The sequence below is a fragment of the Zootoca vivipara genome, chromosome 1 (assembly GCF_965207765.1).
Source record: "Zootoca vivipara chromosome 1, rZooViv2.hap1.1, whole genome shotgun sequence".
NCBI classification, from domain to species: domain Eukaryota; kingdom Metazoa; phylum Chordata; class Lepidosauria; order Squamata; family Lacertidae; genus Zootoca; species Zootoca vivipara.
Window position 1 is genome coordinate 128,905,720 of NC_142582.1, and position 14,995 is coordinate 128,920,714.

Sequence of the window (14,995 nt, forward strand, 5' to 3'; positions counted from 1 at the left end):
AACAATGAATGAACCTTTGGCTTAAAACGGAAAGCTAGCCCCGCTCTTTTTGCCAGGGTGCCACATTCATCCTTGGCCAAGGTGGAGAGATTACCAACCCCTCTCTGCCGGTCAAAGGATCAGTCTGATAACTAGGGAGGGGGCAATTTGAATCCCTATCAGGGTGTTGGGCTCTATACACCCCAGCACCAAGTCTATGTAATACATTTGCTTCTGTTTTACATATTCTGTCGTCACTGCTGCCAGAAAGATGTTTGGAGAGTCCGGATCAGGTCCCCAATTAACAAACCTCTGCTTTAGAAGCAAGTGAATCCTACAATGAACAGCCGCACTGCCTGCAGACTACTTGGGACAAGTCTGCGGAAGGCAAAAAAAACCCCAACTGGCTGCAAAAAATGGAAGGAGTGGTGTTCAAGGAGCTCTCAAGAGGCAGTTCATGCTGCTCCTACTCAGAGTAGACACACTAAAGTTAATAAACATGACTGCCATAGGTTCATCAACTTCAATGGATCTACTCTGAGTAAGACTTAGCTGAATACTTAATGTGGTGCAGTGAAGAGAGGGATGAAGATGCAGGAGAGCTGCGTTGGGTTTCATTCTCCACTCAGCCATAGAATCATAGAGTTGGAAGAGACCACAAGGGCCATCCAGTCCAACCCCCTGCCAAGCCATGATAGTCACTGGGTTACCATTGGACCAGTTACCGTTTTCTCTGCATCATCATCTTACAGGGTTCCTATGAGAATAAAATGGGAGAGGACGGGCGGGAGAAAGAGACCACCTAGGTCACTATGAGCTCCTTGGAGGAAAGGTGGGATAAAAACTCAGAGCAGAGTACTTGGGTAAAGTCTGCCTTCTACTGGCTGAGTAAATCTGCAATCCTATGCACAGTTTACCTTTGAACATAATGGCACGTAATTCTGAGTAAACAGGCATAGGATTGCACTGTAAATCATCTGCCATGTTGTCATCTACCGCAGAAGTGGAAAATGTTGTTATAATTAAAGTATTTTTAATGATTTTTTTTTCACTTGAAATGTACTGTTTTGATTTCAGCTCATGACTACTCCCCCACCCCACTTCCCCCCCCTTTAAAATGCTAGCAAGAGTCAGTTGCATTCCATCAGAAATCACAAAGACCATTTTACAGCTGTCAGTCATACTTCACCTGTCGAAAGGTAACTCCTGTGCTATCAGGTGCAGTTTCTGGATAATATCAGCTGCCTCTTCAATCTATTAGGAGAAGACATACAATTTACCACAAGAGATAAACCACGGAAGCAGATAACTTGCTCCCTCAAATGGAAATAATTTCCTAATGCCCTTCTTAATGCACGGAAGTGATAGCCATCACTTATTTCTGAAAATTCCCACAATCGATCCAATGAGTGGCCTGGAACTCCCCCCCCCCTCACTCCCCCACTCCAATATTTTGAATCCTCTTCCTAAAATGATTTGCTAAGAGTTTATTTCAAGCTTTAGTTTCTTGCCTTTATTCATGAAACTTGCAATCATCTCCTTTATGGAAATGGGCCAGACTAATAATTTTTGGGACATTCCTCTAGTTCTTAAGCCTGTTACTCCTTTTAGCACAGCTGCTGCAGGACAGGCTAAAGTGGAGTATAAAGGTTCTCTGATAAGTCACAAGGTAAATTATTCTGCAGCCATTGCAGACAGACCTTGGGTTGTGCTATCCTTTCCTCTGTATGCCTTCTCCCAATCTAAAGTGAGAGCCAGTCCGGTTCAGTGTTTACTATACAAAATTGAGCAATGTAGACCAATGGTCTCACTCGGTAGAAGGCGACTTCCTATGTTCCTCACTGGCTGACCATGGGCCAGTCACCTCACCCTGTCTAACCTACCACACAGGTTTGTCGTGAATATAAAATATGGGAGGAGGAAGAACACTGTAAGCCACCCTGGGCTCCATGGAAGAAGAACGTGATTCAAAATGTCCAAATGATTAATCTTTGATAAGGAGAAGTTCTCAAAATAAGAGAAACCCCAGAGCTCCAATCTTTAAAAGCAAAGAGCTAACCCTGGGCCTGTATGAAGGAAACATTCAACTAAGGCTGAACCAAAAACTCCAGTGTTAAAAACATCCTATGTATATAAAACAGTTTATGCAAAATTCTAGTCTGTGTGGTGCAGAGCAAGATGGCCTTGCCTGACAAGGTGAAGCCCGTGATTCATCTCTTCATGATTGCTTGTCATGACAGGCAAGGGTAGCTGAGCAGGTTTTATCACTCAGGCTGGTAAACTTCAGTGAGATTTCTAAAGCTGCGCTAAAAATAGGCAAAAATTACAGTTCTGAAAACTGCTTAGTAGGCAATCAAAACCCTTTGAAGTATAAAGTGGCCCTGTGAACACAGAGACGGTTGGAGATTTGGTTGTGGACAAAAACCCAAAGGGCATCCTGTGGGAAGTGATGAAAACTTATTGCCAAGATCTCAGAAGGGCTTGATCTTGCAAGGCTGGGAAACAAGCTGGGAAGATGAGGCGGGAGAGCCATTCTCCCTTGTCTGTGCTTTGGAATTTTGCTCCTAATCCAGCTGTACTTTGCCAGGTCTCAGACCAAGAGCATCTTGAATCAGGCAGAGGTGCATTAAGGTAATTGGGTGAAGCACACAATAATATCCCATTCAAGCATGTGAGTAGAGAGGAAGAGGTCAGTGCAGTTCTATCGAGCTCTGAGGATGCTGTGGGAGCAGTACAAACAGATCACGTTGTAGGTGCATTGTAAGCCAAAGATATTAGTAAATTATATAGCTACGAATGGAAAGGGATTTCTGGATTATAGAATCAAAGAGCACCTGCTAGCATAGGCCACCTCCTAGGGCAGTCTTCCCCAGCCTGGTGGACTCCAGATGCACTGGCTGATGGGACTTGGAAGGTGAAATAGGTATTTGATCCCTTTGCAAAAGATGACTTAGCAAAACCCTTGTTGGCAATTACAGAGGTCAGACGTTTCTTGTAGGTGGCCACCAGGTTTGCACACATCTCAGGAGGTATTTTGTCCCAATCCTCTTTGCAGATCCTCTCCAAGTCAGTAAGATTTTGAGGCTGATATGTAGTTACTCGAACCTTCAGCTCCCTCCACAGATTTTTGATGGGATTAAGGTCTGGAGACTGGCTAGGCCACTCCAGGACCTTAATGTGCTTCTTTCTGAGCAACTCCTTTGTTGCCTTGGCCGTGTGTTTTGGGTCATTGTTTGCTGGAATACCCATCCTTGACCCATTTTCAACGCCCTGGCTGAGGGAAGGAGGTGCTCACCCAAGATTTGATGACACATGGTCCCGTCAATCATCCCTTCGATGCGGTGAAGGTGTCCTGTCCCCTTAGCAGAAAAACACCCCCAAAGCATAATATGTCCCCCTCCATGTTTGACGGTGGGGATGGTATTCTTGGGGTCGTAGGCAGGATTCCTCCTCCTCCAAACATGGCGAGTTGATGCAAAAGAGCTTGATTTTGGTCTCATCTGACCACAACACTTTCACCCAGTTCTCCTCTGGGTCATTCAGATGTGCATTGGCAAACTGCAGACGGGCCTGTACATGTGCTGTCTTGAGCAAGGGGACCTTGCGGGCTCTGCAAGATCTCCGTCCTCCACGGCGTAGTGTGTTACCAATTGTTTTCATGGTGACTATGGTCCCAGCTGCCCTGAGATCATTGACAAGTCCCGTCCCGTCCCCAGTGTAGTTCTGGGCTGCTTCATCACCGTTCTCATGATCATTGTAACTCCACGAGATGAGATCTTGCATGGAGCCCCAGACCGAGGGAGGTTGACAGTTATTTTGTGTTTCTTCCATTTGTGAATTATTGCACCAACTGTTGCCACCTTCTCATCAAGCTGCTTGGCAATAGTTTTGTAGCTCAGTTCAGCCTTATGCAGGTCTACAATCTTTTCCCTGACATCCTTGGACAGCTCTTTGGTCTTGGTCATGGTGGCTACTTTGGAATCTGCTGGACTGATTGCTTCTGTCGACAGGTGTCTTTTGTACAGGTACTGTAACGAGCTGGGATTACAGGTTACATACAGTGAAGATACCAGGTAGCCTGACATCTGGCTGGTTGGTAGGGGATCAAATACTTATTTCACACATTATAATGCACGTCAATCTCTGACTTTTGTCTTCTGGGTTTCTGGGGGTTTTCCTGTTGTTATTCTGTCTCCCACAGCTACACTAAACCTACCATTAAATTACACACACACACACACACACACACACACACAGTGTAAAGGCAGGGGGTTACTGCATTTACTGATGGGGAAAAGGCTTTTGACTGCATGGAATGGGAGCATGACTTTCATGGATTAAAAGCTGCTAGCACCAGAACATTTATCAACTGGTTTATCAACTGCCCTCTTCCACATATGTACAGTCATAAATGTTAATTTAACAGTGACAACTTAATTTACTTGTGAGACTAGACAAGGTGGCCCCTTGTCCTCACTTCTGTTAAAATTCGGAGCTCCTTGCTGTTATGATAAGAAACCATTCTAAAGATCAAAGGTTTAGAAATCAGCAGGAAAGAATTTTAAGTGTGCACATATGCTGACAGTGTTGCTGTTATTTCCTACTCAACCAGAACAGTCATTAAAAGATAACACCAATCAAGTTAAAAAATGAACAACAGAAGGTCTGAGGTATCATGCTTACATTTAACTAAAAGGAAGATGGTAACATACTGGAAATAAATAACCCATTTCAGTTTTAGAAAGAGCAAAAACAAGGTGCTTTATAGGAACAACTATGGAAGCTTGAAAAGAAAAATCAGATTTAGATAACTCAACTCTGTTGAAACTTGTTTTTGATGGGAGGATAACAAGAACTATGATGAACATTAATTTTTGGAATGATGCAGAAAAGGAGAAAACACTGTGTTCAAAATACCAGAGTACAGTATACTTTTAGCAGGATGCTATTCCCAACCTTGTTATGATTAAAAGCTAATTAAAAGCCCCTTAGGGAAAATACATTTCTAGTTTCCTTATAGAGCATTTGGGATAAGTTTAGGTAACGGCTATCTCCAAATCTGTCCACTGACACTCAATCTACATTTCAATGAATTTGGGAGTAGTGGATGCTTTAAAAAGTGCGAATGTTTCGGAATAAATAAGTACATGAACCCAAATGGAAATGTATGAACTGCATGAGAACATACTATCAGATTAAGGAAGCAGTAGGAGAGAATAAGCCACCTTTGTTTGAATTATTTCATATCAGAAACTTCTTAATTGAAAATATAAGATGCTGAAAGACCTTGCATATCATAAAAGAAGGATATAAAAAAGACACTCAAGTACTGTTACAGATATATAAACTGTTAATACAAAAGGACAATAAAAAGTAATCTATGTATTAAAATGAGAGGAAAAGTTGATGATAATGCTGGAGGAAAAGACTTGGGAAATATACTGTACATGGAAGAGAGTAACTCTGTATGCTTGGCCCTTAAAGAAAATTGCTACAAAAGGTTAGCTCAATGGTATTTGATGTTTGTACCGAGAAACTGGCATAAGAGTGGTTTGCAAACCAGGGTATCAAACTAGGATCTGATCGAATGTCATGGAAAACTGTGGTTTGACAAAGCCTCAGTTATCTGTCTCTAAGCCAGGGATGTGAGGGGAGGAGTAAGTGCTCAGGCACAAAGCTCATTCTCGATCCAGCAAAAAACAGTTTATCAAACAAGATGGCAACACTTGAACCAGGCCACAGTAAAGCCTTAAAAGTAACAGCCTGGTGCAAAACAGTGAAGTCAGATTTGCAGAAAGACACACACACATACTTATCTGCAAAATTTATTTTAACAACACACCTCAGTTTTTTCTGTATGTCCCCAGGAAGAGGAGGAGTACATTAATCATTCTGTAGAGCTGAAAGACGCATCCTGATAATACTTATAGCTACAAAGAGGGATTACCCAAGAAACATATAGCAGGGAAATGTTCATTCACAAGTGAGAAGAATTAGGGCAAGAGTTTCAGAAGAAGGAGAGGAAGAAGAAGAAAACACAAGAGATTTCCAAAGTATTCTAAAAAGTTACTCTCTCAGCATTCTTCCAAGTCGCTTATGATTTTTGCAAAATGGAAAAGTGACAGCATTGCCACATTGAGAACGGCTGAATCTGCAGGCAAATGAAGTTAATCTGTACTCCAGAACAATAGCGCTTGGACAAGTCGCTCGCTAGGGAGTCAGAGCGTGGAAAAGTTGCAGCAAGGGGTTGTAATTAGGGCAACTCAGCTTATGGCGTGCAACTTCTTTCAATTCTGCTGACGGGCCTTACCTTTTCAGGGTTGGTGAAAACGTCAGACTTCAGCTCTCCATCTAGAAACTCATTAAAGTATTTCATCAGTTTGTGAGCCTCCACTAGCCGTTGCCGTGGCGTGTTTACCCCCTCCAGCAGGTCGCCAAGGTGACAGACTTTAGTTGCCACGTAGCTGACATGCTCATCTAGCTCTTGGAAGTGTTGGAAGGCAACCTGGGAGAAGCGGGGAGACAAAGTAATAGCAGTTGTGTTTACTGTAATTAAGGAAAGTCAAGCTATTCAATAACATTCTAAAGAGCAAAAGCACAGAAGCCAATAAAGCGAAAGATTCAGTACTCGTGCGGATCTTAACAAAGATTCAGTATGGTTAGTGACTGACTGTCTGCCTAGTTGTTCACACAGATTGGTTCCAACCATTTGGTGAAGTATCCGGAATAATTCATATTATTCCACTTAAGATTAAATTCGTGTTATATACAAGCAGCTAAATCTGGCTAAATCACACACACTATTGAGCGCTAGAATTTGGAGTTCCCCATTTGCAGATTGCTGCATAACCAGCAGGACTAGGTAATGGTTGCAGATATAGAAGCTAATGCACTCAAAGCAACTGGAGGAAAGTCGCTTAGATAAATATTAAGGTAAGCTGAGTTGCCATTGTCTCACCTCCCATTCCTTCCCAATGGTGGCTGACGAGAAGCAAGAGATTGATCCCACTATCATAGTAACTACCTATTCAGAACGGTGAAGATGCCCTCTTTTGCCTAGTTGCCAATTTTTGTTATTGAAGAATGTCAAATATATCTGTTTTAGTTAATTTCCATTTGTAACACTGATCTTTAAAGGATCTATCTGTTCACTAATGTTTGATAATGTGAAATATCCTTGTATATCTAGAACTGATTTTTACGCTCAATGTTTATTCTGATGCTAAAGAGGTTAATAGTGTTTCGTAGAATATGGAAATTTCCTTTAAAAATTCGCATTTGCATTTTAAGATGTCTCAAACTGCATTGTAAACCGCTTAAGAGATTTTATTAAATATAAATGCTATATAAATTGTCCGAATAAATAAAATGATATGTCTTGAACACACGCCTTCCCTTACAATAAATAACAGATACCACCCCTTCACATTTTCTTTGCAGTTAAGTGTGTGGGAAGGCAGTGGCAATTGCAGAGAGACTGCTAGTATGTGCCTCTACCACTCCTAGATTGGACATTCAAGGGACAAAAATTACATCAAAACCTGATGTATAAGCTTAAGACACAATCTAGCACAAGTTCTCCCATGCAAAATAAACTGAAACGATGAGAGAACGTGGATTGAGCCCTGACTTCTTACCTGGTTGCTTTTCTGCAACTCTTGAACCTTCTTGGCAAATTCCTTGGCTTCTCTCTGGACTTGCTGCTCTAGCTTTTCCACTCTTCTCTGGATTCTTTCATCTAGCAACTTGAGTTCATTGATATGATTCACAAATTCTTCTTGTAATCTGAAAGGTTTTGTTTTTTTAAGGGTTTGAGAAAGCAGATTGCAGAATCATGATGACATTGTGTGATTGGTGTTACCAAATAGTTCTGAAGGCGCTGGTGAAGGTACATCAGTACTAAGACTGAAATGCTTAAAAAAAAACCCCACACAACCTAACTTCTATAGCATTTCTTCATTTTATTATAAGCATTTCTGTCCTACCCTTCCCCTGTATCCCAAAAACTTCTGTCCCTAGTCTAACTGAAGTCTTCTTGCAGGATCCGAATTTGTCCCATAAAGTGATACTTTCACAGCAAACATCTGGCCCTCAATTAGTTTAGATAAGGAAAACCAAATAAGTTTACCCCATTAAAAAAACAAATCTAGGCTTCACATAACTGGTCATCCCCACACCGTAAGTCTAGCAAGTACATAGAACAACCTTGGGACCCCTAAAGACCTTTCATGAAAACATGTGGGTGCACAGTTGTATAAAACAGGAATCCCAAAGTGGGCAAAAGACACACAGAGTCCCAAGTCCCAGTTAAAGGATTTCAAAAGGATTTAGAAAGGCCTCTGGACCTAGTGAAGAACTAGGTTCAAGGTCCAATGCCATTAAAGCCTGGCAGCCTTTATGCCCAGCTACGCACCTGAATAAGCTACCCTGCCAGCCTTAAAAATAGCAAAATCAAACTCTAGAGGAATTGGGAAAATAAGACAGCCATGAGAAAATCGATCTGCTTATTAAAATGGATTAAAAGAATGTTGTGAAATGGCACTTAACCTTATCAAAATACCCCTATTCACTCCACTGCACCCACACCTAGCAATTATGTCATATTGAATTCTATACTAAACTAGCAACTTGCAAGAATTGGTCAAGTATAGCAGTTTAGGGATTAATCCTCCAAGTTCCTTAACCATGCTCTTAATGTTACTTGTAGAAGCCAAAATGGCCATGTCAATAAGCCACGTAAGACCCATTCCTTCTCCAATCTGGGCTTTCAGAAGAAACTTCTCCCTTTCTCCCATTTACTTCTTTTTTCTATGTTATACTTCCTCAACCCCCAACACGCTATTCTGAAAACCACCTAAGGGGCTTGCATGGGGGACATGGAGGAGGGGGTGTCATAGTACTCCAGCGGCTTTCACAGCTGGCGTTTATTGGGTACTTATATGATTTGCACAGTGCTTGCTCTTTGTTAAGAGATGGTTAAAAGTGTTCATTGTGCGGCTGGATTATGTGGCCGGATTTTACCTTTTGGGATCAAAAGCTTCCACGCTACCTCGGGAACCTCCGCCAGGAGTCCTCCACGCCAGGCGTTCAATGTACTCATCTGCCACAAAGGGCTCCTAACCACACAAGAAAAGAATCACTTTTTTACAGCAAGCCACAGCAGGAAGTGCAAGATACATATTGTTTACACCTCGCTGAGTGAAAGCGGCTAAAAGCTTTTTCTGCAGTGAATGCTTTACAGACCATAGATAATAGGGCCAGTGGCACTTTACACATTTGTGCACGTAATCTAAAAATTAGGCATTTTGAATATAGTGAACATCTCGTTCATTGCTTGCAGCAGCTCCCAGCCTTTTACACTCCAGGACCTGTCATTCACTTCAAAGCCCAATCAGGATCTAGGCCCAATGCATTCAACAGTGTGCTCACTCAATGGTGACGCTAGCGATTTGTACAGAGGGACCTTCCAATCCATCAGCTCAGAGAGAGGCTGGATTAGACAAGGAAAGTCGCAAGCTGTTCCCTCACTTAAGTTCGTCAGCCTCTGCTATCAACTTCCCACACTCTAATAAATATCATTTGTCTTTCTGCCATGCAGCTCCTTATGGGTGGAGGGGCCATATCTCAGTTGTAGGGGAACACGCTCTGAATGCGCAAAGGGCCAGGTTCAGTGCCACCATTTCCATTTACAAAGATCTCAGGTAGCAGGAAGCCTCTTTCCTTGCCTGTTCCTTCACTGCTGTGAGTCTCACCTGCCACCCCACATTATTCATTTATCTGTCCCAAACCCCAAGCACATTTCTATCTTCATGTGGATTGTAAACTTCATAGGAAGAATGTATCCCTTCTGTATGGCACCAGGAACACAATCTGTTTACTTTGGAGGGTTTTTACATTTACAAAATTGATGATGATGATGATGATGATGATGATAGGTTTCTTATCCACCCTTCACCACAAGGTCCAAGGGCAGGTTACAGCAATTCAAAAGTCAGTATTAAAAACAGCTTAAAATAAATTACAGATCAGTCCTACACAGAGTTGTAGAAGCTCATCAAGAATAGATATTATGGGGGGGGGGTAATTAATTGCAAAAAAAAAATTACAAAAGGAATAAAATGGAAAAAGCAAAGAAAATGTAATCTTATATCTCTGAGCTAATTCAAAAACCTAGATTACTGGAAAGTGATATGAGGTTTTAAAAACATGATATTGAGGGCAATAGCAATAAGCCATCTTTTTCCAAATTCAAAGCGCTCAGAGGCCACAAGCAGTTTTTTATTCCAGGCATTTTTAATATCAGTGCCAAGTGTTAGCACCTTGAAAAACAATACCCGACTAGATAGACAAGTTATTCCACACCTACAGTGCACCAAAGTTATACCACAAGTTTGTTCTGTTTAGTGGCAAAGCCAAGCTTCTCCTTTGGTTTAACTTGTCTTTTTAGCATTCCATTGCTACATTTGTTTGTGATGCAATTGTTCCATGGGGCATAGAGATTTTTTTTTTTTTAAAGGTAGACATGGTCACCACACAGTTTTAAATACTGTATCAAGTTCAGAAATCCATTATGAATTTCGTATCTGATTCAAAGGGACAATATAGAACATAAGAATGAGACCACTGTGAAATTTGGTATGGACGTTTGCAAACATTTCCAAAGGAGTAACCATATTAGGGTCTTGCAACAAAAACAATCAGAGAGTCTTGTAGCACCGTAAAAACTATGTCATAATAAATTTGTTAGTCTCTAAGGAGCCACAAGGCTCTTTGATCACATTTACAAAACTTTTTTCTGTTTATAGTTCAAGTACCTGCTGGACCCCTGTTTTAAAAAACCTGCTAGATCAGACAACAGGCCTACCTAGTCCTGTATCCTGTTTCCCAACCAGACGCCCACAAGCAAAGTGTTGCAACGTGCCTCTTGAACAATGTGTATTCCCTAAGTGGCATCTGCACCCCGTAGAGTCTCTCACCAGGCAAGGGTGATGTGCAATTCCCTCCTCAACAGAGATTGTCTGATCACTATTATTAATACTCTATTAACCTAAGGACTGGACTCCCGCAATGTGTTGTTATATGGGACTGCCTCTGAAGACTTATTTGAAACCTCAGTTAACACAAAGTGCAGCTGCCACACTGCTAGCTGGGAACAGTTCTGGGAAGGTAGCTCAGCAGGTCGCTTAAACAGACAACACTAGTTGTCAGTCCATTTCAGCATGAGCCTTTGTTCATCTTCTGAGACCCTCCTCTTGGTTGTTGTGCTAGGTGCTAGGCAGGGAACCAGGCAAAGGGCCTTCTCGGTAGTGGTGCCCGCCCTGTGGAACACCTTCCCACCAGATGTCAAAGAGAAAAACAGCTACCAGATTTTTAGAAGACGTCTGAAGGCAGCCCTGTTGAGGGAGGCATTTAATGTTTAATAGATTACTGTATTTTATTTTTCTGTTGGAAGCCGCCCAGAGTGGCTGGGGAAACCCAGCCAGATGGGCGGGGTGTAAATATATTATTATTATTATTATTATTATTATTATTATTATTATTAGGAAGGAGGTGTTTGGGGAGAGACAGAATGATCTCGATACGAATCCAAGGCAGACCTTTTAACATCACAGTAATCCAAGTTTATGCACCAACTACCGGAGCTGAAGAAAGTGAAATTGACCAATTCTATGAAGACCTACAACACCTTCTAGAAATGACACCAAAGAAGGATGTTCTTCTCATTACAGGGGATTGGAATGCTAAAGTAGGGAATCAAGAGATAAAAGGAACAACTGGCAAGTTTGGCCTTGGAGTTCAAAATGAAGCAGGGCAAAGGCTAATAGAGTTCTGTCAAGAGAACAAGCTGGTCATCACAAACACTCTCTTCCAACAACACAAGAGACGACTCTACACATGGATATCACCAAATGGGCAGCATCGAAATCAGATTGATTATATTCTCTGCAGCCAAAGATGGAGAAGCTCTATACAATCAGCAAAAACAAGACCTGGAGCTGACTGTAACTCAGATCATCAGCTTCTTATAGCAAAATTCCAGCTTAAACTGAAGAAAGTAGGAAAAACCACTGGGCCAGTAAGATACAATCTAAATCAAATCCCTTATGAATACACAGTGGAAGTGAGGAACAGGTTTAAGGATTTAGATTTGGTGGACAGAGTGCCTAATGAACTATGGATGGAGGCTCGTAACATTATACAGGAGGCAGCAACGAAAACCATCCCAAGGAAAAGGAAATGCAAGAAAGCAAAATGGCTGTCCAACGAGGCCTTACAAATAGCGGAGGAGAGGAGGCAAGCAAAATGCAAGGGAGATAGGGAAAGATACAGGAAACTGAATGCAGATTTCCAAAAAACAGCAAGGAGAGACAAGAGGGTCTTCTTAAATGAGCAATGCAAAGAAATAGAGGAAAACAATAGAATGGGGAAAACCAGAGATCTGTTCAAGAAAATTGGAGATATGAAAGGAACATTTCGTACAAAGATTACCATAATCAAGGACAAAAGTGGTAAGGACCTAACAGAAGCAGAAGACATCAAGAAGAGGTGGCAAGAATACACAGAGGAATTATACCAGAAAGACATGGAGGTTTCGTACACCCCAGGTAGTGTGGTTGCTGACCTTGAGCCAGACATCTTGGAGAGTGAAGTCAAATGGGCCTTAGAAAGCACTGCTAATAACAAGGCCAGTGGAAGTGATGATATTCCAGCTGAACTATTTAAAATTTTAAAAGATGATGCTGTTAAGGTGCTACACCCAATATGCCAGCAAGTTTGGAAAACTCAGCAATGGCCAGAGGATTGGAGAAGATCAGTCTACATCCCAATTCCAAAGAAGGGCAGTGCCAAAGAATGCTCCAACTACCGCACAATTGCGCTCATTTCACACGCTAGCAAGGTTATGCTTAAAATTCTACAAGGCAGGCTTAGGCAGTATGTGGACCGAGAACTCCCAGAAGTGCAAGCTGGATTTCGAAAGGGCAGAGGAACCAGAGACCAAATAGCAAACATGCGCTGGATTATGGAGAAAGCTAGAGAGTTCCAGAAAAACGTCTACTTCTGCTTCATTGACTATGCAAAAGCCTTTGACTGTGTCGACCACAGCAAACTATGGCAAGTTCTTAAAGAAATGGGAGTGCCTGATCACCTCATCTGTCTCCTGAGAAATCTCTATGTGGGACAAGAAGCTACAGTTAGAACTGGATATGGAACAACTGAGTGGTTCAAAATTGGGAAAGGAGTACGACAAGGTTGTATATTGTCTCCCTGCTTATTTAACTTATATGCAGAATTCATCATGCGAAAGGCTGGACTAGATGAATCCCAAGCCGGAATTAAGATTGCCGGAAGAAATATCAACAACCTCAGATATGCAGATGACACAACCTTGATGGCAGAAAGTGAGGAGGAATTAAAGAACCTTTTAATGAGGGTGAAAGAGGAGAGCGCAAAATATGGTCTGAAGCTCAACATCAAAAAAACCAAGATCATGGCCACTGGTCCCATCACCTCCTGGCAAATAGAAGGGGAAGAAATGGAGGCAGTGAGAGATTTTACCTTCTTGGGCTCCTTGATCACTGCAGATGGTGACAGCAGTCACGAAATTAAAAGACGCCTGCTTCTTGGGAGAAAAGCAATGACAAACCTAGACAGCATCTTAAAAAGCAGAGACATCACCTTGCCGACAAAGGTCCGTATAGTTAAAGCTATGGTTTTCCCAGTAGTGATGTATGGAAGTGAGAGCTGGACCATAAAGAAGGCTGATCGCCGAAGAATTGATGCTTTTGAATTATGGTGCTGGAGGAGACTCTTGAGAGTCCCATGGACTGCAAGAAGATCAAACCTATCCATTCTGAAGGAAATCAGTCCTGAGTGCTCCCTGGAAGGACAGATCGTGAAGCTGAGGCTCCAATACTTTGGCCACCTCATGAGAAGAGAAGAATGCTTGGAAAAGACCCTGATGTTGGGAAAGATTGAGGGCACTAGGAGAAGGGGACGTCAGAGGACAAGGTGGTTGGACAGTGTTCTCGAAGCTACGAACATGAGTTTGACCAAACTGCGGGAGGCAGTGCAAGACAGGAGTGCCTGGCGTGCTCTGGTCCATGGGGTCACGAAGAGTCGGACACGACTAAACGACTAAACAACAACAACAACAACAAGTTTGGGGAGAGGGTGCTCTTGGCTGTGAAGCTCTGTCAATAGAATGCCCGCCCCAGAGACACCTGCCTGGTGCCAACCTTGATGTATTTTCAGCAGCAGGCAAATACTTCAAACCCCCCCCCCCCCCGGGCAATCCAACATGTTTTATATCTGTCCGTTTTAGTTTTATGGATTTACTGATTTCACTGGTCCCTGGCTACTGCTTCTAAGATCTGAACAGATTTAACATAGCGTTTTATTGTCTGCATAGCATGCCACCCTGGGAGGCATGCACCACAATCATATGTGAGTCCACGAAGCAAAAAGGTTGCTTCCAGACCTGGGTTTATTGTGAGATTGGTGCTCCTCAAGTGTGCAAGCTCACAGTGTCCAAACAACATTATTAGCATAAAAAGCCAGAATGTACTTCCCTCCACCCCCAAATAAAGTCAGATTTACCCTTTCTGAAGAAAACCCAACATACTAAAAAAAACACCCTGTTGCCAGCAACCCATCTGCAATATCCAAATACCCATTTACAACCCATCCAGAAAATACCTAAAGCCTTACTGAATGCCCAGGATGTATTCAGGTAAGTATGCATGGGCTTATGGCCTTACACTGAAGGGATGTCTATATGTTTCATAAACATTCTGGGTAGAACACAAACGAAGCACAATGAAGTGGAAAGCAAGCTACCAAATGACAGTCAAAGTGCTGGCCAAGGTCCACTGTGATCATGAACTACTTTTTAAAATGGATGGAAACCTAGCACAAAATGAATCATTAGGGCATACGTTGCCCAAACTGAACACAATCCGGAAAAATTTATGATATAATGCAGAGGAGGAACGTTTATTCCAATGGAAGGTCAATT

General features: G+C 42.2%; 2 protein-coding genes across 2 annotated transcripts in view; one reads left to right on the forward strand and one right to left on the reverse strand.

Moving 5' to 3' along the window:
• Positions 1-14,995, forward strand: part of LOC148687757 (uncharacterized) — a 150,826-nt gene that overhangs the window by 135,314 nt on the left and 517 nt on the right. The window contains exon 2 of the mRNA XM_088675045.1: positions 11,544-13,219. Coding sequence (XP_088531171.1) covers positions 11,549-13,219 — 1,671 coding nt within the window. The 5' untranslated portion in view covers positions 11,544-11,548. The remainder of the gene's footprint in view (positions 1-11,543; positions 13,220-14,995) is intronic.
• Positions 1-14,995, reverse strand: part of EXOC5 (exocyst complex component 5) — a 33,046-nt gene that overhangs the window by 13,986 nt on the left and 4,065 nt on the right. Inside the window, exons 2-5 of the mRNA XM_035103761.3 lie at positions 9,001-9,095; positions 7,617-7,764; positions 6,290-6,484; positions 1,169-1,233 (exon numbers count right to left, since the gene is read on the reverse strand). Coding sequence (XP_034959652.1) covers positions 1,169-1,233; positions 6,290-6,484; positions 7,617-7,764; positions 9,001-9,095 — 503 coding nt within the window. The remainder of the gene's footprint in view (positions 1-1,168; positions 1,234-6,289; positions 6,485-7,616; positions 7,765-9,000; positions 9,096-14,995) is intronic.